The sequence below is a fragment of the Carcharhinus amblyrhynchos genome, chromosome 33 (assembly GCF_965287045.1).
Source record: "Carcharhinus amblyrhynchos chromosome 33, sCarAmb.v2.hapA, whole genome shotgun sequence".
Lineage (NCBI taxonomy): Eukaryota > Metazoa > Chordata > Chondrichthyes > Carcharhiniformes > Carcharhinidae > Carcharhinus > Carcharhinus amblyrhynchos.
Genome location: NC_137356.1, coordinates 160,544 through 187,579, shown reverse-complemented (window position 1 = coordinate 187,579; position 27,036 = coordinate 160,544). Strand labels below are relative to the sequence as shown.

Below are 27,036 nucleotides of genomic sequence, written 5' to 3'. Positions count from 1 at the left end.
AGAATGCCTCCTTCCAGTTTATTTGTCCAATTAACTTCCTGACGTCTTTGTATTTCCCCTCATTCTTCTAAATTCCATTGAGTAACGTCCCAACCTGTTTAACCTTTCTTCATAAGATATTCCCTCCATACCGGGGATCATCCTAGTGGACCTTCCCTGAACTGCCTTCAATAAAATATCTTTGCCTAAGCGATTTTCGTTCCCGTATTTACCGTACTCCAATGTGGCCCCACCAGATTGTGTGGACTTTCCACTTTCTCTGCATGTCTGGTGGGCTTCCTCCGGGTGCTCTGGTCTCCTCCCGCAGTCCAAAGGTGTGCGGGTTAGGTGAATTGGTCATGCCAATTTGACCGGAATGTCAGGAGAATTAGCAGGGTAATTGTGTGGGGTTACAGAAATAGGGCCTGGGTGGGATTGTGGTCAGTACTGACTCGATGGGCCACTGGCCGCCTCCTGTACTGTATGGAGTCTATGAAAATATTTCAGTACACTACGGCAATCTAGCACTGCTGCCTCCCGGGGCTATCAATTCCTTATACTGTGTGCAGTTCTGGTCACCCTATTATAGAAAGGACATTATTAAACTAGAAAGCGTGCAGAAAAGATTTACTAGGGTGCTACCATGACTTGACAGTTTGAGTTATAAGGAGAGGCTGGATAGACTAGGACTTTTTTCTCTGGAATGGACGAGGCTTAGGGGTGATCTTATAAAGGTCTATGATATAATGAGGGGCACAGATCAGCTAGGTAGTCAATATCTTTGCCCAAAGGTAGGGAGTCAAAAACTACAGAGCATAGGTTTAAGATGAGAGGGTAGAGATACAAAAGGGTCCAGAGGGGCAATTTTTTTCACACAGGGGGTGGTGAGTGTCTGGAATAAGCTGCCAGAGGTAGTAGTAGAGGCGGGTACAATTTTGTCTTTTAACAAGCGTTTAGACAGTTATATGGGTAAGATAGAAATAGAGGGATATGGTCCAAATGCGGGCAATTAGAATTAGCTTCGGGGTTAATAAAAGGGGCAGCATGGACAAGTTGGGCCAAAGAGCATCTATGACTATGACACCAGCACCCTGTACAGTTGCAGCAGGACTTCCCTACTTATACTCCAGTCCTCTTGAAATAAGGGCTAACATTCCGTTGGCCTTCCTGATTATCTGCTGTACCTGTGTGTTAGCTTTCTGTGTTTTGTGCGCAAGTACCCCATGTCCCTTTGTTTCTGCAGTTTTTCTCCATTTAAATAATACTGTTCTTTTGTTCTCCCTTCCAAAATGAACAACTTCACATTTTCCCATATAGACTCCATTTGCCTTCATTTTGCCCACTTACTTAACCTATCAATTTTTTTTTGTAAACCGTTTGTATCCCCCTCACAACTTGCCTTCCACGTATTTTTGTGTCATCTGCAAATTTGACTACAGTACATTCACTTCCTTCCTCTAAGACATTAATATATATTGTAAACAGTTGTATCCCCAGCAGCGAACCCTGTGGAACCCCATTGGTCGACAACCTGAAAAAGAACGCCTTATTCTCACTCGCTGTTTCCTGCCCATTAGTCAATTCTCTATCCATGCCAGTATATTACCCCCAATGCCATGAGCTGTTATCTTATCACTTAACTTATTGTGGGATCCCTTGTTGAACATCTTCTGGAAGTCCAAATACAACACATCTTCTGGTTCCCCTCTATCCACTCTGATTGAGACTTCCTTGAAAAACTCCAATGTATTAGTTGGATATGATTGTCCTGTGATGAAGCTGTGCTGACTCTGTGTAATTAGAATATGATTTTCCAAATGTTACTTCCTTAATAATTGATTCCAACTGCAGCTGATAGGCTAATCAGCTGGGGGCACAGGCTGGGAAGGTTGATAAAGTTTGCTGTTCCTGGGATACAGGTTGATGAAGTTAATTGATACTCAGAGCACAAGTTGGGAAGGGTGATGAAGTTAGCTGTTGCTAGGGGCACAGGATGGGAAGGTTGATGAGACTAGCTGTTGCTGGAGGATGAGTTTATGGGGAGAGGGCGGGAAAGTGGAACTAAGCAGCGACAGATCAGCCATGATCTTATTGAATGGCGGGGCAGGCTCAAAGGGCTAGATGGCCTACTCCTGCTCCTATTTCTTATTTCTTATGTTATGAGGGTGAGAAGGTTGGTGAGATTGGTTTTGCCAGGGACATGGGTGGAGAAGGTTAGCCCTTGTTGTGGCTGTTGAGCAGGAAGGTTTGTAAGGTTAGCTCCCGTGGGTTGAGAAGGCTGGGGAATATTGAGAAGACGCTGAGAAAGGAAGATTGTACTGTTGGGGTTACTTTCTTTTTAAGTAGTTGATGATGATACTAATTATTATGTCTTTCTCTCTTTCTGTCTATCTTCCCCCTTGGGCAGAGCGTATATAACGTGCTGAATTTCAAACATGACTTGTGTTCATTCCATTGCTGCTGTCTTTTCTTTAACTGTTGTTACTCAGATCTGTCGGAGCCGGTGGATGTTTACAGTGATTGGATTGATGCCTGTGAAGCAGCAAACCAGTAGTTTAGGATCAAGTCACTTACGTTTTTATTTCGAGGAGTTTTTCAGATTTCTTTTGTGCTGACTGTATATAATGAGTTCATGCAGAATCTTCTGTAAACCTTTGGACTGTTTCTGGGCTGTTATTAAAAGGTTAGAATTCTTCCATTCACTGTGTGCTTTTACTTTTTAACATTGAGGTTTTGATGGGTAGCTTTTTGCCATTCAGCGGATGCAAGTGCGTATCCTTTCACCAATAAGCCTGTTTATGGATACATTGACTTGTCTGGCCTTTTTAAAATTGATGAGCCCAAGTACAGGACTGAGTCTGCTCACGCAGCTCACTACCAAGTGTGACAATGATGAATTAGTGATTTACGTAATGCTAAGGATGAATCATAATCATTAAGGTCACTGTATTGTAATCCAATCTGTGCCATTGCCTACTCTATTCCCATAACCCTGTCGGGTTCTCTCATTCAGATACGCATTCAATTTCCCTTTGAAATCATTCACCCTTTCTGTGTCCATAAGCCTTGCAACATCTCCAAGTCAAGAATATTACACACTGCATTAAAATAGTTCCTCCTTGCACCCCTCCATGTCTCTTACCTGAAATCTTAAATCTGTGCCTCGTACCCCTTGTACCATTAGTTATAGTGGGATGTTAACCTGGTTCGAGTCCCCCACATCAGGGTTTTGGTAAGTTAAATTGGATGCTAGCCTTTCCTTATGGGACAGCAAAGGAGCTGATCAATATGGCATCAACTCTTGAGAAAATAGCTAATGACACTGTGGATGGATTAGAGGATGTGAGCACTGCTATCTCTGAAGTTTCAGCTGAAGTTGTAGTTATACAGACGGTGGCACTCCAAAATCGAATGGCTTTAGATTACTTGTTGCCAGCAACAGGAGGCACTTGCGCCCTAATGGACTCTGAGTGACTGATACTTTCCAGACTCCTCGGACAGTATCACTGATTTAGCTGAGCATATTAAAAAGATGGCTGACAAAATTAGGGCTGAAGGGCAACACTTTAAGAACCATAATCCTTCTGGCTGGTGGCCTTTTGGTAACCTCTTTGGGGACTGGGAGGGATGCTGATGCACATGGGAGTCATTATCCTGGTAGTTTGCTTACTACTAGGTTTATTGAAGGGTGTCTGCCAATGCCTAGCATATCATAGAGCACAAGTTCCCCTCTAAAGAGGTTAGTGTTATCATGGAATGATAAAAGGAGGGAATGAGATGTTAAGGGGTTAACGTCCCATGAATCTCCTATGATCTTGGCCATTTGTGAAAAAAAAGGTTTTGCAAGGTGAGATCCTGCAAAATTGCAAATGCAGCTGGTTGCTTTATGATAAAGTGAAAAGTCTGCATTAGCTTAAAGCTGTGATTAACTGCATCTTGTTTGAAACAACCTGTGCTGATACTCCCTATTCTGAATTGTCACTCTGGCCTTGTAAATAACGAAATATAACGAAACTTTTGCTTTATTAAATCAGTCTAGATTGGACTTGGCTAAATGCTGTCCTTGTTTGAAGGAGATAACATTCGCTTTATGGGCAAAGTAACGTCCTAAGATATATATGAGAATGGTTGTTATTTCACACTGGAGCAATGGTGGACGTGCAGTTTCGATGGCAACTGGGGGGGTGGGTTTTCGACATATTTTTACTCGCCTACTGTATTTGTACGTACTTTTGCTGTTGCTAAGCATGTAATCTGGATGAAGTTATACTGTGTGTGTATGACTAATTGCTATAAAAAGAGTATAAAGGGGGAGATTCCCCCCTGTTTGAGAGAGTATGGCTCGGCTAAGCTCAGAACACTGTTCTGAGTTAGTAAAGCAATCCTCCAAAAACAGCTTGAAAATAAAGGACTGGGTTTTTTAATACAGATCAGTGTCTTGCTCTTGCATCAAGTACGTAAGGGTCTCTGAAAAACGAGCCTGACAATCGGGAAGACTTTGTCTACTTTATCTAAACCTGTCATAATCTTATTCACCAGCAGGTGGTGAACATGGACAATGATATTAATGAGTTCAGAAATTGTGTTTTCATTTCAAAGGTTGTGCAGGATTTGATTGATTTTCTGGGCCAAATACTTCATGATGATTGATGTGCCAAGAGGTGTTGCACCAGTAACCGAAAGCCAGGTTGAACCTACATCCACATACAGCCTCTACTGCTTTGCTGCTGGAATTTATACTTTATTGTATTGTGTAGAACAAGTTTGAATTCATTGGCGCTGCGATCCTTGTAATGAAATAGTCTTAACCTGCTCACATGTAATCAATGTGAATGCTTCTCTCTCCCACACTCGCTCCTTCCCTCCCCTGACCTTTCATCATCTCCATCTATTGCTTCATCTTGCACATCCTTATAGCCTTTGCAACAAGACCTGAGAGTTTGATACCTTTAAAAGTACTTTTCTCCAAAAGTTTACTTGAGTGAGGGTTTCATTGGCAAAGTGTGAATGAAGTCAATTGAGCCCCAAGTCTAAGTTAGAGTATTTTGTGCTTTGTTTCAAGCCTGAGTGTCAGCTTTTCCTGCAACAATCTCCTTCCCCCACTCTGCTGGTCTGAGTCTGAAAGCCACTTCCAGCACACTCTTTCCCCTGCATTTTGAGCCTGTGTAACCTGCTTCACCTCAGGCTGAGTTTGTTGGTGCAGCAATATTCTGATGTAGCTGCAAACAGAATAGGCCCAGAGAAGAATTAGAGCTTTGTGAGTAGTCATTCAATAACTCTGAAACTTGATTTGGTCTGGTTTTATTAACAGTTAGCAATACCATGTGCTCTGTAGTAGGACAGCAGTGCACAATTCACATTAAATTAAACTCATTGCAGTAAGAGGCTCTTTAATTAGCCACAGGGGATAGTTTAACACCACTTACTGAAGTTATTAATCACATTCCCAGGACACAGCCCAACAGGCAAATAATTTCTGTGGAGATTTCCAGGTACTATATAATATTGACTAAAATGTCAGTATGATTTGCAGGAGTCGCTACGTTGAGCTTTTTTGAATATTTTACCCCCCATTGACCTGTTTCTGTGGCGGCATTACTTACTGAGGCCAGTTGGGTGTTAAACTGATTTAACTATGCTGTGTCCACAAGGACAGTGGGTCCATTTTCTGCTAAGCCTGTGCAGGGAGACTGGCACAGCTGAAGGTCAACTAAAGGGGCAGTCCAAAGATGTGCAGGTTATGTTGATTGGCCATGCTAAAATTGCCCCTCAGATGCTTAGGTTAGAGGGATTAGCGGGTAAAATATATAGGGATATGGGGGTAGAGTCTGAGTGGGATTGTGGTCAGTGCAGACTCGATGGGCTGAAGGGCTTCTTTCTGCACCATAGGGTTCTATGATTCTATGTCGTCAGTACTAAGTTGATTGAGCTCTGTCATCTGAGGCTTGCCTGTTGGGTCAGTATACTTGAGGTTGGTTGCTGTTGCTTCTTTGTAATTAAATATCACAGTCTTGTTTAACACTATACACTTTTTGGAAGTGATGTTTCTGAATAAACCGCAGTGAGCCGGGGAAGAGAAGCACCAAGATCAGGTGTGACCCTCTGATGTTCTTGTCGAATCTAGTTGTGTGCCTGCAAGTCCAGGGTTGTTGAATTTGAAAAGTGTTGTTGCAAGCAGGGTATTCTTGGTAACTATACAACTGCTGGTTATAGAGTTTACACATTATCAATGCTGCAAGCGAAACACTTCTAATTCTAAAAACTAACCTAACTGCTTTTAAAGAATGCCCACCAAGCCAGGCTTTCCTCTGTTGCTGTTTGTGTACCAATGCTGAATTGAAGCTCAAGCTACTTCCGCACTTCCTGATGCTTCTGTTTCTATACTTTATCACATAAATATCACAATAATGGAAATTAGTGAAATTGATTCTCAAAGCTAGTGTTATAGAAATATCACCACCTCAGTAACACTGCAGGTTTCACAGATCCATCTTGTTCATTATCGGTATCTTGAGATTTGTTAGTGCACATTTTAAAAAAAATCATTCAAAGGATGTGGATTTCACAGGCAAGGCCAGCATTTATTGCCCATCCTTAGTTGCTTTTGAGAAGATGGTGGTGAGCTGCCTTCTTGAACTGCTGCAGTCCACGTGGTGTAGGTACACCTAGATTGTATTGGGGAAGGTGTTCCAGGGTTTTAAACCAGTGACAGTAAATGAATAACAATATATTTCTAAGTCTGGATGGTGAGTGGCTTGGAGGGGAACTTCCAGGTGGTGGTGTTGCCATGTATTTGCTGCCCTTGTCCTTCTAGGCATTAGAAGTTGTGAGTTTGGAAGGTGAAGCTAAGGAGCCTTGGTACATTTCTGCAGTGCACCTTGTAGATGGTACACACTGCTGCTACTGTGGTGTCGATGGTGGAGGAATTGAATGTTTGTAGATGGGGTGTCAATCCAGCAGGCTGCTTTGTCCTAGGTGATTTCAATCTCCTTGAGTGTTGTTGGAGCTGCATCCACCAGACAACTGGGGAGTATTCCGTCACACTCCTGACTCGTGCCTTATAGATTGAGCTTGGACAATATCCAGTTTGGAGCTGTCATGGCAAGTAATATTCACACCACACAAATATCAGACAGTGACTATCTCCAACAAGAGAGAATCTAACCATCACCCCTTAACATTCAACGGCATTACCATCACTGAAACTCCCACATCAATATCCTAGGGAATTCCCACTCACCAAAAACTCAACCAGGCTAGCCAAGTAAATACTGCAGCTACAAGAGCAGGTGAAAGGATATTGTCCAGTTTTTGTTGTATTTGGACATGGCTGCTTCAGTATCTGAGGAGTCAGGAACGGTTCTGAAAATTGAGTGATCATCAGTGAAAACCCCACTTCTGACCTTACAGTGGAACGAAGGTCATTGATGAAGCAGCTGAAGATGGCTGGGACAAGGACATCATTGATAAATGCACAACAAAGCAACTAGGAATGACTGGATCAGTGTGCTGTGTTATGGTAGAGAGGGTGGTTTTCAATGGCACACAGTTCTTGCATTTTATAAAGATTTACTGTCATGAGTTAATTTACTGCAAGGTTTACGAACAGTTGAGCTGGTGCTGACATATTGAGTAGAAAAAGAATAATTTAAAGTTAAACTTGTGATTTATATTTTCATGTCATTTCTCATAGTTCTGGATAGGGGGATGGGGAGGGAGCTGGGGAATTTGGTTGTCTTAGATCTGGAGGGATATATTTGGGCTTTTGCTATTTTATTACATTAACCTAGCTTATTTGACTCCTCTTGGCGTTGATTGACCACCCCAGAGCTAGTTCCAAGAAATGATTCAAGTAAACTTCATTCAACCAGCAGAACCAAGCAGGCATTTCAGCCACAGTGTGCACTGACAGTGAAGCATTCTGTATAGCTGTGTGGAAGATTTCTGCCTGTAACATCTACTGGGATAAGCCCGTGTATTCAGCATAGGGTTTGCAGTCAAGAGATGTGTAAGGTTGCGATGCACACTTGTACAAGCCAGTTTGTTAGGCGGTGCCACTGCTTTCTCCTTACTCAAAGTCCTGAAACATTTGCATGTGGCGATTGGGATCTATTTGCTGGTTGTACTTGTACTCTGCTGGGTAGTCACTCTCACTGCATTCAGAGCCACTGGCTAGCTGGTTCCCGTTGTTGAGAGGGAAGTTGGAGGTGGAGCAGTACTTTGGGTCAAATACCTGCCGGCTCAACCCATAAACAGTCATTCCTTTCTGTGAAGCACCTTGATTAGTTCCCATCTGCAGTGACACAATGGTGGAGTCACATTTCTCAGTTCCAAGTTTGTTATCGAAGATGTGTCTCCGTGTCCCTGGAGCAGTCATTCCAGCCTGTAATCAGCAAGAGGATTGGTCAGAGAGTAATCCGTGTGCCCTGCAGTACCTTGTACTCATACTGTCGACACCCTGCCATCTAGCTCATCTTTTCCCATAATGTCTATTCTGTCACATTCACTTCATTCTCTCAGACTGAATGAGTTAACATTTTCATTGAACAGCAATGAAAGCTATGATTGTACAGTGCCATTTTTATATAGGACTCAGCATTTTCCAAATCTTTCAATGTTATTTCTCCTGTCTCCATACTTTCACGTTCTGACCCATACCTGTGTGGCCCCCTTGTTGGTTCCCATTTGGAGGCTAATGGTGGTCTGGTCAAGAGGCTTCTCCACTCCAGTTTTGGGGTCATACAAATGCCTTCTAGTACCATAGGCTGTCATCCCCTGCTGGCTGGCAAACTTATTTGTCCCCATCTGGAGAAAAGTAAACATACAAATTAGGATGCAAAAGAGAAAACAAAAGCTCTCCTCTCTTGGGGTGAAGCCCAAGAAAAGGGAATCAGCTTCTTCACTCTGTGGAGATGAATGCTCCCTTTAACTGGACTGTGCCTGCTGTGTTGTTAATGGTCAGGATATGATCTGAAGAAGATCACATGTTCACACTATTGGAACTTTCACACTACCCTAATCATCAGGCTGATTTTGCACTGACTCCAAAAATTGTGTGTGTAATTGTACGGCATTGTTTCTCCTGTCACATAATGTACAACGCAGTGCTGCTCCATCCAGTTTACAGCAGTCACCCTCCATCGTGCACGGAAACATCTTTGCTGTGGAATCTATTCTTGGGCCATCCTTTGTGCTTTCTATCCTAATCTCCTCCTCACACAATAAGTTTTCCTGGCTGTAACTGGGTAAATTTCAGTCCTAACTGCTAGGTTAATGTTCGATGTGCCACTGCCCATAGCTGCTCTTTGTTCTAATCGCTGACCTCAAATTTGGATTCTAAATTCTTGAACTACTCTGGGTATCAAGACCTTCATAAGGTTCAGCTGTTGTAAGAACATAAGAACATAAGAAATAGGACCAGGAGTAGGCCAACTAGCCCTTCGAGCCTGCCCCGCCATTCAATAAGATCATGGCTGATCTGTCGTGGCCCAGTTCCACATTCCCGCCCTCTCCCCATAACGCTTAATCCCCTCTCTTATCAAAAACCCATCAACCCGCGTCTTAAAAATATTTAGCGAGGTAGCCTTCACCACTTCAATGGGCAGAGAATTCCAGAGATTCACCACCCTTTGAGTGAAGAAGTTCCTCCTCAACTCCGTTCTAAACCGCCCCCCCTTTATCTTGAGGCTGTGCCCCCTAGTCCTACTATCCTTTCTGAGCGAGAAGAGTCTCTCCACCTCTATCCTATCCATCCCATTCATCATCTTATACGTCTCAATGAGATCTCCCCTCATTCTTCTAAACTCTAACAAGTACAAGCCTAATTTATTCAGCCTCTCCTCATAGCTCAACCCCCTCAACTCCGGCATCAGTCTAGTAAACCTCCTCTGCACTCCCTCCAAGGCCAAAATATCCTTGCGTAAGTACGGCGCCCAAAACTGCACACAGTACTCCAGCTGCGGCCTCACCAATGCCCTATACAGCTGCAGCAAGACCTCCCTACTTTTATATTCAGTCCCCCTCGCGATGAAGGCCAGCATCCCATTCGCCTTCCTGACCACCTGCAAGCTGGGTTTTTGCGACTCATGCACAAGGACCCCAAGGCCCCTCTGCACTGTCGCCTGCTGCAGTTTTTCTCCATGTAAGTAATAATCCTTCCTACCATTATTCCTACCAAAGTGGACCACCTCGCACTTGTCAACATTAAATTCCATTTGCCAGTTCCTGGCCCATTCGCCCAGCCTATCTAGATCCTTCTGTAGACTCTCCCCACCCTCCGCACAATTTGCCTTTCCACCAGTTTTGGTGTCATCAGCAAATTTCGACACCCTACACTCGGTTCCCTCCTCCAGATCATCTATATAAATGGTAAATAGCTGAGGCCCCAGCACCGACCCCTGGGGCACTCCACTAGTCACCATCCGCCAATCCGAATAGCACCCATTGACCCCCACTCTCTGCCTCCTATTTGACAACCAGTCCTCTATCCACGCTAACACCCTGCCCCCAACTCCATGTCCCCTGACCTTCTGCAATAACCTCTTGTGAGGTACCTTGTCAAACGCCTTCTGAAAATCAAGAAAGACCACATCCACCGGCTCTCCTCTATCCACCGCCCTAGACACATCCTCATAGAACTCCAGTAAATTTGTCAGACATTTGTGTTTTTGATCCGCCATTCAGTTGCTTCAGCTTTAAAGTCATAGTTTTTTAGCAGTGGTTCCATGGTCTTTAGGGATCCACGAGAAAGTTTTGAATGATTTACCAAAGCCACTGGCAGCTGAACAAAAATGATCCCACAGACAAGCTGCTTGTCCAGGTGGGAGATAACTGCTGCCCAGGTCATTTTCCTGTTTGGACATGTGTGTCTAATTCATGACCCACTTTTCATACTTATAGGGTCTCAACTTTGCGAATGATCTTGCTGCCATCTCTTCGCGATGCACAAACCTCCAGCAGAGGTCTGACAGATTCAATATGTTTGCAAATCATGTCAAACGAGGGGCATGCACACGGTGGGTCGTGCGTGGGCTGCTCTTGGAGGTTTCAAGAGTGGCCTAGTACTTTGTGTCGTTGTGTGTGCTTAACCCTGGACCAGCAGACGGGCACCGCAACAGCTCAGTGACTATCACTGCTAGCTGTGCAGATACATGGACTTGGGCTGGTGTCTGTGGGAGTTTGCGCATTCTCCCCGTGCTTGCATGGGTTTCCTCCGGGTGCTCCGGTTTCCTCCCACACCCCAAAGATGTGCTCTTAGGCTGATTGGTTTACCAAATTGACACTATTCTCCCCTGAATCTGGCTACTTAGGGGTGCCATTCACATACACACGGGGCAGGGTAGGTGTAGGAAAAGGCTTTGTTGAAATGGCGGTGTGGGCTCGTTGGGCCGAAGGGCCTGTTTCCCGTGCTGGGTTGTTCTTTGTTTGTTCAAAACAGACTAGTCTGCATATCAACAAGCAGATAACACAAGCCATGCGTGTCAATATGTCAGCAGCATCTCCAATTACTATTGATGGAGAAACACTAGAGTATGTTGAGGACTTCACATGCCTTATCAGCACTGACAACGGTGTTGAGAAGGGCATCAAAGCCTGGCTGAATGATGCTAGAGGTGCATTTAGCAGACTTTGAGCCATCTGCAAGTCCAAATGGTGCACCCTAAGACCAAAATCAGACTCTATAACAGTAATGTAAAATCAGTCCTGCTGTATGGATCTGAATGCTTGAGGTTAGTGAAGACAGACATGGGCAAGGTCAACATCTTTCATAATAGTTGTCTCCATGAGATATGTAACATCTACTGCCTGAGTAAAATTTCCATTGAGGACTGTATAACAAGAACAGTGGCTGCTACAGCATTGTTCTTGAGATCAAAAGCTCTGATAAGATGGCTGGGACACGAACTAAGGATGTCCAAGGAGCAAATACTGAAGGTAGCTCTAAGATGGACAAGCTGGTATACAGGACAGGCAAAGAAACAACATGGCATGGGAGTGTGGTGACTGAACTTAAAGAGATGGGGTGAGGCATAAGAAGGGGGTCGATGGCAGAATATCATTGCCTTATATCCCACCTGGGACGGGAGAATACCTACTAATTTTAAGTTCAGTGACTTCCTATCCTCCCTGATCACCCTCCAAATAAATTTCAGTGTGGAGTGCAGTGGCCCTGTCTCCCGTGTGGAGTAAAGTATCCTCTTAAATGTGCAATGCCTCTTTCTCCAATGTGTATGCAGTATCTATTCAGTATCTCTCCAGTTACTTTCTCACATCATACCTGGAGTCCAATGATATTCTGTCCTGCTTTCAGTGTCTCACTATCGAAAGCTCGTTGTTGTTTTTCTGCATATCTCACACCGATGTCCGAGTTTGTATGGTAGCCTTTTGTTTTTGCCTATGTGGAATAGAAATTTAATTTTACCTCTTGTGAAGAGTGAGTCAGACAATCTATTAAGTAATTAAAATTAAGATTAGAATAGTTACAGCAGAAACACTCACCATGCTAGCCAGAGCCATGAGTGTTGTCTGAACCTGGGTCAAGTTACAGTTCTCATATAAATCATTTGCTTCAAAGCTGTCATGAAGTTTCACCCCATATTTTATGATTGCTTTGATAAAGTTCCCAATGTTCTCTAGCTGTGGACAAAAAAGCAAACATGAGCATCACAAACAATTCCCATTCCTAGGAACTGACTGCTTGTTACTGTATCAGGTTAGGCCATGAGAGAATTAGGGCAACTTGTGAAAAAATGGGTTGGCTGAGGATATTGGGTCCAGACTAGTTGGATAGGCTATTTTGGAACATATAGGACGATAGAACAATATAGCTTGCAAATCAAACCCTCGGGCAAAAGGTTTCAGGTTAAAAGCCAGGAATTATTTATTTTCCCAGAGGATCCTGGTCCCTGAGGAAGATGCTGAGACAGGTGGCGGGTATGATTCAGTACAATACTTTATAGGAAAGTAACATGATATTGGGAAAGTATCTCTAACAGTGTGGATACTTGGTAGTTAGCTGGGGCTGGTTTAAAGTTATGAAAGTTACTGACTAGGTAGCTGGAATTAGTTGAAATTCTGAGGATTTGTTGCTAGTTAACTGCGCTATGAGGAGTTCTGATTAGGAGTCTGCTGATACTTTGGTTTCCTTTGGAAACCAGAGAGACTATTATTTGGCTCAGTGTTTAGTACTTCTCCCTCAAGATGGTTTGTTACCTCCTGTGGTTGTGTGGATGGATTGCCTTTCTCCAACCTACATCCCTCCTAAGCCTGCATGGTGGTAGTGATGCACAACATTAATGGAGGGATTCTCAGTGTAAGGGTGAGACATTTTGTCACCAAGGACCATACATCCAATGTCCCTGACATTTCTATCATGATTACTGTGTATGTCCCATCCTACCAGCAGGGCAGAGCTCGTAGACACAGTTGGGAGACTTTCCCTGGGAGTCCTCAACATTGACTCAGGGTCCCATCAAATCTCATGGCATCAGATAAAAGATGGACAAGGAAATCTCTCCCTGTTTATCACATACTGCCCTCCCTCGGATAATAAATAGATTCTTCTGCCAGTTGGAGACCATTTGAAAGAAGCACTGAGGGTAGCCAAGGGCACAGAATCACGAGGATCAGTTACTTCAATGTCCGTCACTAAGAGTGACTATTTACTCTGCTGAGTCCATATTCACAGTAAGAAGTCTGACAACACCAGGTTTAAGTCCAACCGATTTATTTGATAGTAAATTCACAAGCTTTCGGGATTTGCCCCTTCGTCAGGTGAATGGAGAGTTCTGGCCTCGGACAGAGCATATAACAGCACAGACAGTTTACAGATTACTGATTAGTATAAATCGGTTGGATTTAAACCTGGTGTTGTCAGACTTCTTACTTTGTTTACCTCAGTCCAACGCTGGCATCTCCACATCATGAGTCCATATTCACCAGACTGAGCCCACAGTTTGTGAGTGTACGAGGGTGAAAACCTACTTGACCTCATCCTCATTGTACATAAGTCCAAGATAGTATTGCAGGAACCTGTACTTGTGTCCGTAACAAATTTGCTCCCCTTTTATGGTACAATAATGTTTTTGTTTCCTTTTCATTCACAGGTTTTAAGTCGGTCCGCCTTGTGTCCAACGAGGGGCATACACGCGATGGGTCGTACTGGGGCTGCTCTTGGTTGTTCGAGATTGGCCTAGTGCTTCATGTCGTTAGTGTGTGCCTAAACTGGACCAGATATTGGGCAAGACGACAGCTCAGTGACTATCGCTGATTGCTGTGCAGACACATGGATTTGGGCCGGTGTCTGTGGGAGTTTGTGCATTCTCCCCGTGCTTGCGTGGGTTTTCTCCGGGTGCTCCAGTTTCCTCCCACACCCCAAAGATGTGCTGTTAGGCTGACTGGCAGGAATAAATTGTCCCTAAATCAGTTGCCCTCAATCTGGATGGGAAGGACTATTACTTACGGGGCGAAAAACTGCAGCAGGCAACGGTGCAGAGGGACCTCGGGGTCCTTGTGCATGAGTCGCAAAAACCCAGCTTGCAGGTGCAGCAGGTGGTCAGGAAGGCGAATGGGATGCTGGCCTTCATAGCGAGGGGGATTGAATATAAAAGTAGGGAGGTCTTGCTACAGCTGTATAGGACATTGGTGAGGCCGCAGCTGGAGTACTGTGTGCAGTTTTGGGCGCCACACCTGCGCAAAGATATTTTGGCCTTGGAGGGAGTGCAGAGGAGGTTTACTAGGCTGATACCGGAGTTGAGGGGGTTGAGCTATGAGGAGAGGCTGAATAAACTGGGCTTGTACTCGTTAGAGTTTAGAAGAATGAGGGGAGATCTCATTGAGACGTATAAGATGATGAATGGGATGGATAGGATAGAGGTGGAGTGACTCTTCCCGCTCAAAAAAGACAGTAGGACTAGGGGGCACAGCCTCAAGATAAAGGGGAGGCGGTTTAGAACGGAGTTGAGGAGGAACTTCTTCACTCAAAGGGTGGTGAATCTCTGGAATTCTCTGCCCGTTGAAGTGGTGGAGGCTGCCTCGCTAAATATTTTTAAGACGCGGGTTGATGGGTTTTTGATAAGAGAGGGGATTAAGGGTTATGGGGAGAGGGTGGGAAAGTGGAACTGAGCAGCGACAGATCAGCCATGATCTTATTGAATGGCGGGGCAGGCTCGAAGGGCTAGATGGCCTACTCCTGCTCCTATTTCTTATGTTTCTTATGTTCTTATAAAACATTAGACAGGGGTCGCGGGTGGAGAGGGGGACTGGTGGTGTTGAGATGGCGGCGTGGGCTCGTTGGGCCGAAGGGCTGTTTCCTGGGCTGTTTTTGTTCTTTGTTCTTTGTTCAATATATAGATGTTTCCTGGCTTTTTTTCCATTTCTCAATGACACTTCACCAGAACTAAGGGCTTGCAGATTTCCTCTCTGCTTATCTATATTTGAACTCAGCCTCTCGTTCGGAAATAATTCCTTTTTTGGGTGTAAAGCTCTTTGCTTTTGTATAACTAGGGGTGAAGGGGAGGAGTGGAGAACATTGTGATCCTGCCAAGCTCCCAACAGATACCCATGACATGGCACAGATGGTGGGGAAGATGGGCAGTAAGCATAAGAACAGGGAGCAGGAGTAGGCCATTCAGCCCCTCCAGCCTACTTCACCATTTATTAAGATCATGGCTAATCTAATAATAACCTCAAACCGCCCACCCCCAAGAACCTATCACTTCCTTGCTTACCAAGAATGTATCCAGCTGTCTTAACAATATTCAAAGACTCTGCTTCCACTACCTTTTCAGGAACAGAGTTCCAAAGACTCTAGACCCTCTGATTGAAAAACAAAGTTGCCTCATCTCCGTTTTTCAATAGACTACCCTTTATTTTTAAACAATGTCCCAGTAAGTAGACAGTGCAGAGTATTATCACTCTTCTGCCATCATGGGCATAGGTCCAGATGGATAGGCTGGTAAGGACAACTGGGCAGAAACCTGATCGTGAAGAGGGGCTACCGCTGGCAATGGAGAATGACTCTCAGAATTTGGGTGGAATCCTGGACATTAGATGTGGAGGAGCAGGAAAGGTGCAAAGTTTCAGCATAGGATAAATGATGCAGACATCTGAACTATGCTGGGACCAATGTTCTTGCAAAATACATAAAAAGGGAAGTAGAGCTTTAAAATAAATAGAGAGGAATGGCTCTGGAGAGAGGATAGATAAGTTTACAAAACAAAACGATATGGCAGCATTGCAAGGCAGCTATATAGATCATGATACCTAGAATGTACAAACATTAAAAATAGCAAATATAGTCAAATGAGGAACTAATGGTAAAAAGGCTTTTTACTTAAATTCATGAACTGTTCGGCACAGAATAAATTAGCTAATGGCACAAATTGAGGTTTGTGGGTATGATCTTGCAGCCATTACAAAGACATAGTTACAAGGAGATCAAAGCTAGGAACTAAATATTTAGAAGTATGTGAATTTCGTGAGACAGACAGGAAGGAAGTGAGTGAGCGTTATGCATGAGAAGTTGGAGAGAGCACATTGAGTGAGGCACACTCAGAGTGAGTGTGCACTGAGGGGAAAGAGGTGCTTTTCTAGCTTTCTAACTTTCTAATCTTCAGACAGTGTTCTTGTCCTGCATCAGGAGTAGAGGCTACAAAGGAGAAAGCCGATTCGTAATTGTGGGTAAGGTCGGGTAAGTATTTACTATTTTTATTGCTTCTAGTTTGTAAGCTCTTCTGTGGTTATAGTTTGTAAGGGCTGTATTCTGTAATAATAAGTACCAGTGAAGAAGGGCCCCGGAGTAACTGATATTAAGCATGTTCCAAAAGGATTAACTTAAAGGGGTAAGTCATGGCAGGAGAGCTCAAAGCTGTGGTGTCCTCCTCATACTCTATGTGAGAAGCCAGGAACATTTATGGTGCCCAGGACCAAAATGTATCATTATAGAATCCCTGTAGTGCAGAAGGAGTAAAAAGTCTGACAACACCAGGTTTTAGTCCAACCTATTTATTTGATAATATACTCGCAAGCTTTCGGGTTAGCCCCTTGCGAGTATATTATCAAATAAATAGGTTGGACTAAAACCTGGTGTTGTCAGACTTTTTACTGTGTTTACGCCAGTCCAACACCGGCATACCCACATTGTGCAGAAGGAGGCCATTCATGCCATTGAGCCAAAAGTGATAACAGTCCCATCTGTGCCCTATTTGCATAATACCATGTATTTATCCTAGCTAGTCCCCCTAACACTAAGGGGCAATTCAGCATGGCCAATCAACCTAACCGAGGGAGGAAACGGGAGTACCCAGAGGAAACCCACGCAGACACGGGGAGAATGTATAAACTCCACACAGACAGCCACCTGAGGCCGGAATGGAATCTGGATCCCTGGCACTGTGAGGCAGCAGTGCTCACCACTGTACCACCATGCCACACGTATCTCTAGCTGCAGCTCCTGGAAGCCAGATTTCAGAGCTTGAACAGTGGCTGGGGACACTGTGGAATATCCGTGAGTATGAGACATAGCTGCAGGGTGATCAGGGATGGGAGGTGAATATCCAAGGATATTCAGTATTTAGGAAGGACAGACAAGAAAGAGAAAGTGGTGGATCAGAGGAAATTAATGCAATAATGAGGAAAGGTACCAGCTTTGACGATATAGAGTCTGTATGGGTAGAGCTGAGAAACACCAAGGGGCAAAGAACCTTAGTCTGGGTTTTATACAGACCTCCAAACTGCAGTGGTGATGGGAATGACATTAAACAGGAAATTAGAGATTGGTGTGATAAAGGAATATCTGTAATTATGGATGACTTTAATCTGTGTATAGATTGGTATTGAGATTAATTTGCCCATAGAGGAGGAATTCCTGGAGTGTTTACCAGATGGTTTTTTTGGACCAATATGTTGAGAAACCAACCATAGAGCAAGCCATTCTAGACTGGGTACCGTAAAAAAGAAAAAGGAATAATAAGTTATGAGCAACCCCTTGGGGAAGAGCGACCATAACATGATCAAATCCTTCATCAAGTTGAAGAGTGACGTGGTTGATTCTGAGACTTGGATCCTGAATCTTAATAAAAGAAACTATGACGGTATGAGTGTGAGTTAGTTATGATGGACTAGGGAAACATTATCTAAAAAGGGATGACAGTGGATAGGCAATGGCAAACATTGAAAGAGCACGTGGGGGAACTGCAACGAATGTTCATTCCTGTCTGGCACAGAAGTAAAATGGGAAAGATGACTAACCATGGCTGACAAGAGATAGTATTAAATCCAAGAGGCACAAATTGGCCAGAAAAAATCAACAGGGACTGACTAAGCAGGGTAAAATAGAGTATGAGAGTAAACTTGCGGAGAACATAAGCACTGACTGTTAAAGATTGTATAAGTATGTGAGAAGAATGTGAAGACAATGTAGGTCCCTTACGTTCAGAAACAGGGGAATTTGTAATGGGGAATAAAAAAAATGGCTGACCAACTGAATACATACTTTGGTTCTATCTTCACAAAGGAGGACACAAATAAAAGACCAGAAATGCTGGGAACACAGGGTCTCTTTCATGAGGGGGAGGAACTGAAGGAAATCAATACGAGTATAGAAATGGTGTTGGGGAAGTAGAAGGGATAGGAGTCCCCAGGTCCTGAGTATCTACATTCCAGAGTACTAAAGGAAATGGCCCTAGAAGAAGTTTGTTTTGTTTTTAGTTTATTTATTAGTGTCACAAGAAGGCCTACATTAACACTGCAATGAAGTTACTGTGAAAATCCCCGAATTGCCCCACACTAGCGCCTGTTTGGGTACACTGAGGGAGAACATGTACTTCGGACTGTGGGAGGAAACCAGAGCACCTGTAGGAAACCCATGCTGATTTGGGGAGAATGTGCAGACTCTGCACAGACAGTGACCCAAGCCGGGAATCGAACCTGCCACTGAGGCAGCAATGCTAACCACCCTGCTTCCCCACATGTGCCGACTACCATTGGTGGCCCTGTTCCAAGATTCCATAGACTCTGGAACAGTTCTTACGGATTGGAGGGTAGCTAATGTAACCCCATTGTTAAAAAAGGGAAGTGAAGAGAAAATTGACTTGTAGATCAGTCAGCCTGACGTCGGTTGTGGGGAAAATTCTAGAGTCCATTATCAAAGATTTTATAGCAGAGCACTTGGAAAACTGGTAGAATCAGACAGTCAGCTTGGATTATTGAAAGGGAAATCATGCTTAATAAATCTACTGGAATTCTTTGCAGATGTAGCTAGTAGAGTTGATGAGGGGGAGCCAGTGGATGTAATTTGGGCTTTCATAGAACATAGAACATTACAGCGCAGAACAGGCCCTTCGGCCCACGATGTTGCGCCGACCAGTTAAAAAACAATGACCCTCTAACCTAAACCAAACCCTTTCCATCCATAAACCTATCCACGGATCTCTTAAACGCCCCCAAACTAGGCGCATTTACAACTGCAGCAGGCAGGGCATTCCAATCCCTCACCACCCTCTGGGTAAAGAACCTACCTCTGACATCCGTCCTATAACTACCCCCCCTTAATTTAAAGCCATGCCCCCTCGTGCTAGCTTTCTCCATCTGAGGAAAAAGGCTATCACTGTCCACCCTATCTAAACCTCTAATCATCTTATATGTTTCAATAAGATCCCCTCTTAGCCGCCTTCTTTCCAGCAAAAACAACCCCAAATCCCTCAGTCTCTCCTCATAGGACCTCCCCTCCATACCAGGCAACATCCTGGTAAACCTCCTCTGCACCCTCTCCAATGCCTCCACATCCTTCCTATAATGTGGGGACCAGAACTGCACACAATACTCCAAGTGCGGCCGCACCAGAGTTGTGTACAGTTGCAACATGATGCTGCGACACCTAAATTCAATCCCCCTACCAATAAATGCCAGGACACCGTATGCCTTCTTAACAACCCTATCTACTTGATTCCCAACTTTCAGGGATCTATGTACACATACACCTAGATCCCTCTGTTCATCCACACTATTCAGAGTCCTCCCGTTAGCCCTATACTCTACACATCTGTTATTCCTACCAAAGTGAATTACCTCACACTTCTCCGCATTAAACTCCATCCGCCACCTCTCGGCCCAGCTCTGCAACCTGTCCAAGTCTTCCTGCAAACTATGACACCCTTCCTCACAATCTACCACACCTCCGACTTTGGTGTCATCAGCAAATTTACTAATCCACCCAGCTATACCCTCATCCAGATCATTAATAAAAATTACAAACAGCAGTGGCCCCAAAACAGATCCCTGAGGCACACCACTCGTAACCGAACTCCATGACGAATATTTACCATCAACCACCACCCTCTGTCTCCTATCTGCCAGCCAATTCCTGATCCAATTTCCTAGATTACCCTCAATCCCATACATCTGCATTTTCTGCAGAAGCCTACCATGGTGAACCTTATCAAACGCCTTACTAAAAGCCTTTCAGAAGGCTTTCCACAAAGTTCCACATAAGAGATTGGTATGTAAAATAAAAGCACATGGGATTGGGAGTAGTTTATTGAGATGGTTAGAAAACTGGTTGGCAGACAGGAAATAGAGTAGGAATAAATGTTTTTTTTTCCAAATGACAGCAGTGGCTAGTGGGGTACTGCAGGGATCAGTGCTGGGACCCCAGCTATTCACAATAAATAGTAACAATTTAGATGAGACAACTGAATGTAATATCTCCAAATTTGCAGATGACACAAAGCAGGCTGGGAGGGTGAGCTGTGAGGAGGATGCAGAGATGTTTCAGTGTGATTTGGACAGGCTGAGTAAGTGGGCAAATGCATAGCAGATGCAGTATAATGTGGATAGATGTGAAGTTATCCATTTTGGTAGCAAAAACGGGTAGGCAGATTATTAAATGAATAATAATTAAGAGGGAAATATGCAATGAGTTCTGGTACATCAGTCCCTGAAGGTAAGTATGCAAGTGCAGCAGACAGTAAGGAAGGTAAATGGTACGTTGGCCTTCATAATGAGAGGATTCAAGTATAGGAATAGGGATGTCTTACTGCAATTGTACAGAGCGTTGGTGAGTCTACATCTGGAATATTGTGTGCAATTTTGGTCTCTTTATCTGAGGAAGGATGTTCTTGCTGTTGAGGGATTATAGTGGTTTCTGGGATGGCAGGATTGATAGGAGAGATCGAGTCAAATAGGATTACATTCGCTGGAGTTCAGAAGAATAAAGGAGGCAGGGTGGGGGAATCTCATAGAAACCTATAAAATTGTAACAAGACTAAACAGGATAGATGCAGGAAGGATATTCCCTGTGGTGAGAGAAGTCCAGAATCAGTGGTCATAGTCTAAGGATACAGGGTAAATCTTTGAGGACAGCAATGAAGAGGAATTCCTTCTCCCAGAGTAGTCAGCCTATGGAATTTGCTACCACAGAAAGTGGTTGAACTCAAAACATTACATGTTTTCAAGGAGGAGTTTGGTCCCCTGCACCCCAAGAGCTATATCTAAGGTTATGGGGGAAGATGGGATCAGACTATTGAGTTGGATGATCAGCCATGATCTTCCAACTCATAATGAATGGTGGAACAGGTTGAAGGGCTGAATGGCCTACTCCTGCTCCTATTTGAGACAAAGGGTGACACAGTGGTTAGTGCTGCTGCCTCACAGCACCAGGACCCAGGTTCGATTCCAGCCTTGGCTGACTGTATGGAGTTTGCACGTTCCCCCTGTGTCTATGAGCATTTCCTCCGGGTGCTCCAGTTTCCCCTCTCAGTCCAAAGATGTGCAGATTAGGTGGAGTGGCCATGCTAAATTGCCTCTAGTGTCCCAAGATAATTAGGTTAGGGGGATTAGTGGGTTAATTATTTGGGCTTATGGGTGTAGCACCTGGGTGAGATGCTCTGTCAGAGTTGGTGCAAATTTGATGGGCTGAATGGACTCCTTCTGCACTGTAGGGATTCTATGAAGTCCCCTGGATAGAAACATAGAAGATAGGAGCAGGAGGAGGCCATTTGGCCCTTCAAACCTGCTCTGCCCATTCATTACAATCATGGCTGATCATTCAACTCAATAGTCCTGTTTTTTCCCCATGACCTTTGATTCCATTCGCCCTAAGTGATATATCCAATCTGATGGATTGCATCCGAGGATATTAAAGGGAGAAGCTACAAAGATAGTGGATGCACTAGTAATCCACATTCTGGAAAAGACTCAGAAGATTTGAAAACTGCCAGCATAACGCCCCGTTAAAAATGGTCTACTTTTGCTTCTCTGTCTTATGGTAATGAAATCACCTTGTTCTTCTAAACTCTAATGAGCATTGGTCTATCCTGCTCAACTTTTCCTCATAAGACAACCACTTCATCCCAGAAATCAGCCTGGTGAATCTTCACTCACCAGCTTCCAACGTAAGTATATCCTTTCTTAATTAAAGAGACCAGAACTATACACTCTACTCTTAAGATTGCCCTGTATATTCCTTACTTTTATATTCCATCCCCCTTTCACTGATCATCAACATTCTGGGGTCACCATTGACCAGAAAATTAATTGGACTAGCACATAAATACTGTGACTACAAGGCTGAGAAATCTGCAGTGAGTATCTCGCTCCTTATTACTCAGTGCCTTTCCTCTATCTTCAAGGCACAAGGCAGGATGATTGCATACTCCTCACTTGCCTGAATGAGCATTGTTCCAACAGCACTCAAGGAGCTCAATACCATCCAGACATCCAAGCTGGGTTGACATCTCATCCACCATGTTAAACATTCATTCCTTCCACCACAGGCGGTGGCAGTAGCAGATACTATTTTCAAGCTGCACGGCGCCAACTTCAGTTGGACCTTCTAAACCATCACCCAGAAGAACAAGGACATCAAGCACGTGGAAATGGCACAATCTGTGAGTTCTCCTCCTAATTGTGGTGTCACAGTAGTTAGCACTGCTGCCTCACAATGCTAGGGACCCAGGTTCGATTTCCGGCTTGGGTAACTGTCTGTGTGGAATTGGCACGTTCTCCCTGTGTCTGCATGGGTTTCCTCCAGGTGCCCTGGTTTCCTCCCATCAGAATGATGTGCTGGTTAGGTGCATTGGCCATGCTAGATTCTCGCAAACAGGTGCCGGAATGTGATGACTAGCGATTTTCATAGTAACTTCATTGTAGTGTTAATGTAAACCTACTTGTGACACTAATAAATAAACCTAAACTTAGTCACACACACTATCTTGACTTGGAGTTATTAGCATTATTCCTTCATTGTTGATGGGTCAAACTCCTGGAGCTCCATACCAAACACTTCAGTGAGTACCAATATCTCACACTCTGCAGCAGAAGGCATTCCATCACCTCTGCAAGGACAATTAGAAATGGGCAATAAAAGATGACCTTACCAACAAATGCCATATTCCATGAATTTAAAAAATTCTGCAAATTCACACTATGGCCCACACCAAACAGCATATATACTTTCAATTCATTAACTCATTACCTGATGCCAGTTCTGTGGGGAGTCACTAATCTTCTTCACTGAACCAGGCTGCAGTTTATTAATGAGCCTTAAATAGAAGGAAATACAGCATGAAATCATTTCCCATGTAAATATGGGAGAAATATTTATTATTGTAATATTGTAAAATCAAGTTTGGCAGGTTTGTACTAAAGGTTACAGGACCGGATAGTAAAGCACTGGCAGCATTACAGAACAGAGAAAGCATTGAGGAGCAATGTTCTCCTTAAAATGTTGTTAATTGTGGATGGTTTTTTGTCAATGTGTGGTAGCTTCCTGGAAGCTGCATGGGTGCACAGTTGTGCAACTTAGAGAGAATATTGATGAGCGGTTACAGAATGGGACAGAGAGCCACTGGTAAATATTACAGAATAGTGAGGACTAATGTGGGTTACTGAATAGAATTCTAAGAAGTTAGACGTCACGAGATGCAGTGGAAAATATAAATTAGTGTTGGTGTTGGAGGCATAGCCGTGTACATATATCAAAGGTGTGATCAGCTTGATGCAAATGTAGGTTGGAGCTTTTGATTTCTACACTTGGATACATCTATTTCCAAAATTGTGGCTTTGATATTTCCAATAGTTCTGCTTACTGGCACAGTATGACTCCATTTTTCAGATCATCCATGAGGTTTTCTGAAAGAGTTGCTCCAGTAACATCTTCAATCCACCTCCGAATTGCCTCATCTTTCTGTGGGTCATATTTCTGGGCAATCTATAGGTTAGACATCAGATTTAAGTGCTACGAAACCATCAGCAAAACTATTTATTTCATTCTCCTTCATCTGTTTATCCGGATTGCCCTTAAATGCATCTGTATTATTCATCTCAACTACTCCATTTGGTAACAAGTTTCACATTCTCACTGCTCTCTGGGTAAGGGTGTTCCTCCTGAATTCTCTATTTGGTATCTTATTGGTAATTGTATATTGGTGGCCTTGAGTTTTGCTCTTGTCCTACAAGTGTAAATAACCTTTCTATGTTTTCTCTATTAAACCCTTTCATAATTTTAAAGACCTTTTTAAATCATCCTCAGCCTTCACTTTTCAAGAAATAAGCGACCGGTGGTTCATCCTTTCCTGATAGGCAAAACAAAATTCTGATATTAGCCCAGGACAAGTTTTGCACCATCTCCAATACATTTATAATCTGTCACCCAGAATTGTGCATAGTACTCGCAAGTGTGGTCAAACAATGTTTAGCATAACCTGTCCAACTTTCAATGTTATCAATTGGTATAGAAATTTTAATGCTTAGTTTGCTTTCTTTTAATATTTTCCTGTGGTTCCCTTTCAAATTCTATTTCCTTATGCTCCTGTGAAGTGCTTTGACATGTGTGGCAATGTTAAAGGTGAGTAAAAATGCAAGTTGTTGTTGTATCTAACCTGTGCTGCATTTGTGGAAAGTGAAGCCAAAAGTAGGAAATTTTAATTCTCAGAAACTAACATCTATTCATTTATAACTAAAATGATTTAAATAGAATAAAATGTGAAATGCAAAGTGAAACTGAAGATTTAAATCAAAAATAATTGCAGTTATCCCTTTCATTTGAGTAAGTTGTTTCTGTGGTACATTGAGGCTTAGTACAACTCCTCTACTCAACTAAACTTCTTCAGTTTGTTTATAAAGGGAATACCACTGTTGTCAGAGACTGCAATTAAACTATTTAAATATTAGTTCTAGCGAGATAGAAATTGTCGACATATCCAAAGTGAAAAGTTTATGAAACTGAATTTCATGAACTGAAGAGTTCACAGATTCCCCAGCCCTGTAAACTCTACGAACACAAATAGATTTATTGGGATTAAATCTCGCAGGAGGTGCAGTTTGGAGCCACGCAAGTGCTGCCATTTAACAGCTGCCTGTTGGCTGTCGTTCACATCCTATTGATCCAATACTTTAGGAGATTAATCTCTCCAGTATAGTTTATCTTCACTTTGCTGATCTCTAACGATTTTTGACGCTCATTTCTAACCTTTCTTTGGAACCTGATTCCTCAACTAGCTAGCTAATAATTAAAGGAATGTTTTCAGAGAGTACCACATGTCAAAACTCACTGAATTCAGTAGAAGCTGCCAGTAAGTTTCTGTAAGTTTCTAAATATAATAAATCCTGAAAATCATTATGTGATCTGTTGATAAATGTTTGGGAGCCTGTGATTAACCAGTAACATTCCAATAGCGTTCCTTATTCAAAAAACTCTCAATCTTTGTACACAAAAAGAAAGACCAGCTCCTACCTTACGATTCACTTCTGCTGAGAGGCCATATGCAGGTCCCTTGTTGAAATGCACTGACATCTCTGAGTTGTTAGCTGCAAACTTACGACCCTACACACCAGCACCTGCTCTCTCTCTCGTTCGTTCTGGGAGTCCCAAATTTCGAAAACCTTTCAAACTCTTGAATTAGCTGGGTCTAAGAAACCTTCCTATTGGTTCAGAAGGTAGCAAATCAGGAAAGTCTAGCTAACAATGCCAGTGATGCCCGCCAATTGGAATTTGAAAAAGTGTCGTCATTTTTTCCATGTTGACTGTTTATCTTGGATCTGAGCAGCGATTGGTTAATCTCACATCAGCATTGAACAGAGAAAAAAAATCGGAAATGTGTAGCATGTCAGCAAAAGCATTTCTGTTTTTGAGGAAAAGCAGCCAGTTCAATCCCTGTGAAGTGCCAGGCCCCACTGGGCAATTCCATGATTGAACCAAGCCCCCACTCAGTAGCCCTTCTGAGGAGCTGAACTTAAATATTTGGCAAAATGACACCGAATTTCACAGAAACTGAAAATGCTGCAAGCTAAGGCCTAGATTTCAGCAAAATTATTCAACATAAATAGGAATTGAGTATTTAATGTTCAATCAAGTCAGATTTCAAGCATTTCCTGAATTAGGCTAAATTCAATATAATTCAAAATAGGGAAAAGTGATGGGGTCTCAATGGTGATTACATCATCCAGTGTTGGAGGGGGAAGGTGAGTTATAAATACACAGGATCACTGAAGCTTTTTTACTCACATTCTCAGTTGAATAGAGATTAATAGAATAGTTCTGCGTATCAGTACAAATCCCCACTCCTGGAAACAGTCCCTCAGCAGAAAACAGAGAATTAATTTCATTGTAAGATTGACCAATTGTTCTCCAACAGGTATTCCAGGGATGTTTCAGAGTTCAGTAGAACTTCCAGTGGAAAACATCACTGAATAGACTCTGTATCCCATTCTCTGAAACTCTGGTATTTAAGTGCACCTTGTCAAACAGATTAAATCTCAGTCTTTCTCTTCTGAATTACAACTAGTCAGATCTGAATTCCCAGTTAGCCACATGTTGACAGTGGGTATTGGACAATCTTGACTAGACCAAGTATTGCTGAGATTTGATGAGCGTTTTCTTAACTCCTTATGTTCTTTAAAATGAGATTATTTCATTTTTGACAAAATGATGAATTTTTACAAAAAGGCATTGCGCAAAAAGTTACAGGAGGTATGTGGCAGCTTCTCCTATAAGAAAGACATGTAATATACTGTGGGTATGAGTCTTGCCTCATTCACCCCATTCCAGAGACTGAACCT

General features: G+C 43.2%; 2 protein-coding genes across 3 annotated transcripts in view; one reads left to right on the top strand and one right to left on the bottom strand.

Annotated features, from left to right (window-relative positions):
- Positions 1–2,677, top strand: part of elof1 (elongation factor 1) — a 30,604-nt gene extending 27,927 nt beyond the window's left edge. For both annotated transcript variants that reach the window (XM_080216535.1, XM_080216534.1), the window contains one exon: positions 2,469–2,677. In XM_080216535.1, the coding sequence (XP_080072661.1) occupies positions 2,469–2,533 (65 nt within the window). In that variant the 3' untranslated portion in view covers positions 2,534–2,677. The remainder of the gene's footprint in view (positions 1–2,468) is intronic.
- A 2,587-nt stretch (positions 2,678–5,264) lies between these two features.
- LOC145361127 (calponin-1-like) lies at positions 5,265–25,853 on the bottom strand. Its single transcript, XM_080216749.1, has 7 exons — positions 25,712–25,853; positions 24,066–24,187; positions 23,453–23,519; positions 12,478–12,615; positions 12,257–12,373; positions 8,638–8,784; positions 5,265–8,362 (listed from the first exon to the last, which is right to left on the bottom strand). The coding sequence occupies exons 1-7, from the start codon at positions 25,769–25,771 to the stop codon at positions 8,048–8,050; spliced, it is 966 nt and encodes a 321-aa protein (XP_080072875.1). The 5' UTR covers positions 25,772–25,853; the 3' UTR covers positions 5,265–8,047.
- Between the last annotated feature and the right edge of the window lie 1,183 nt (positions 25,854–27,036).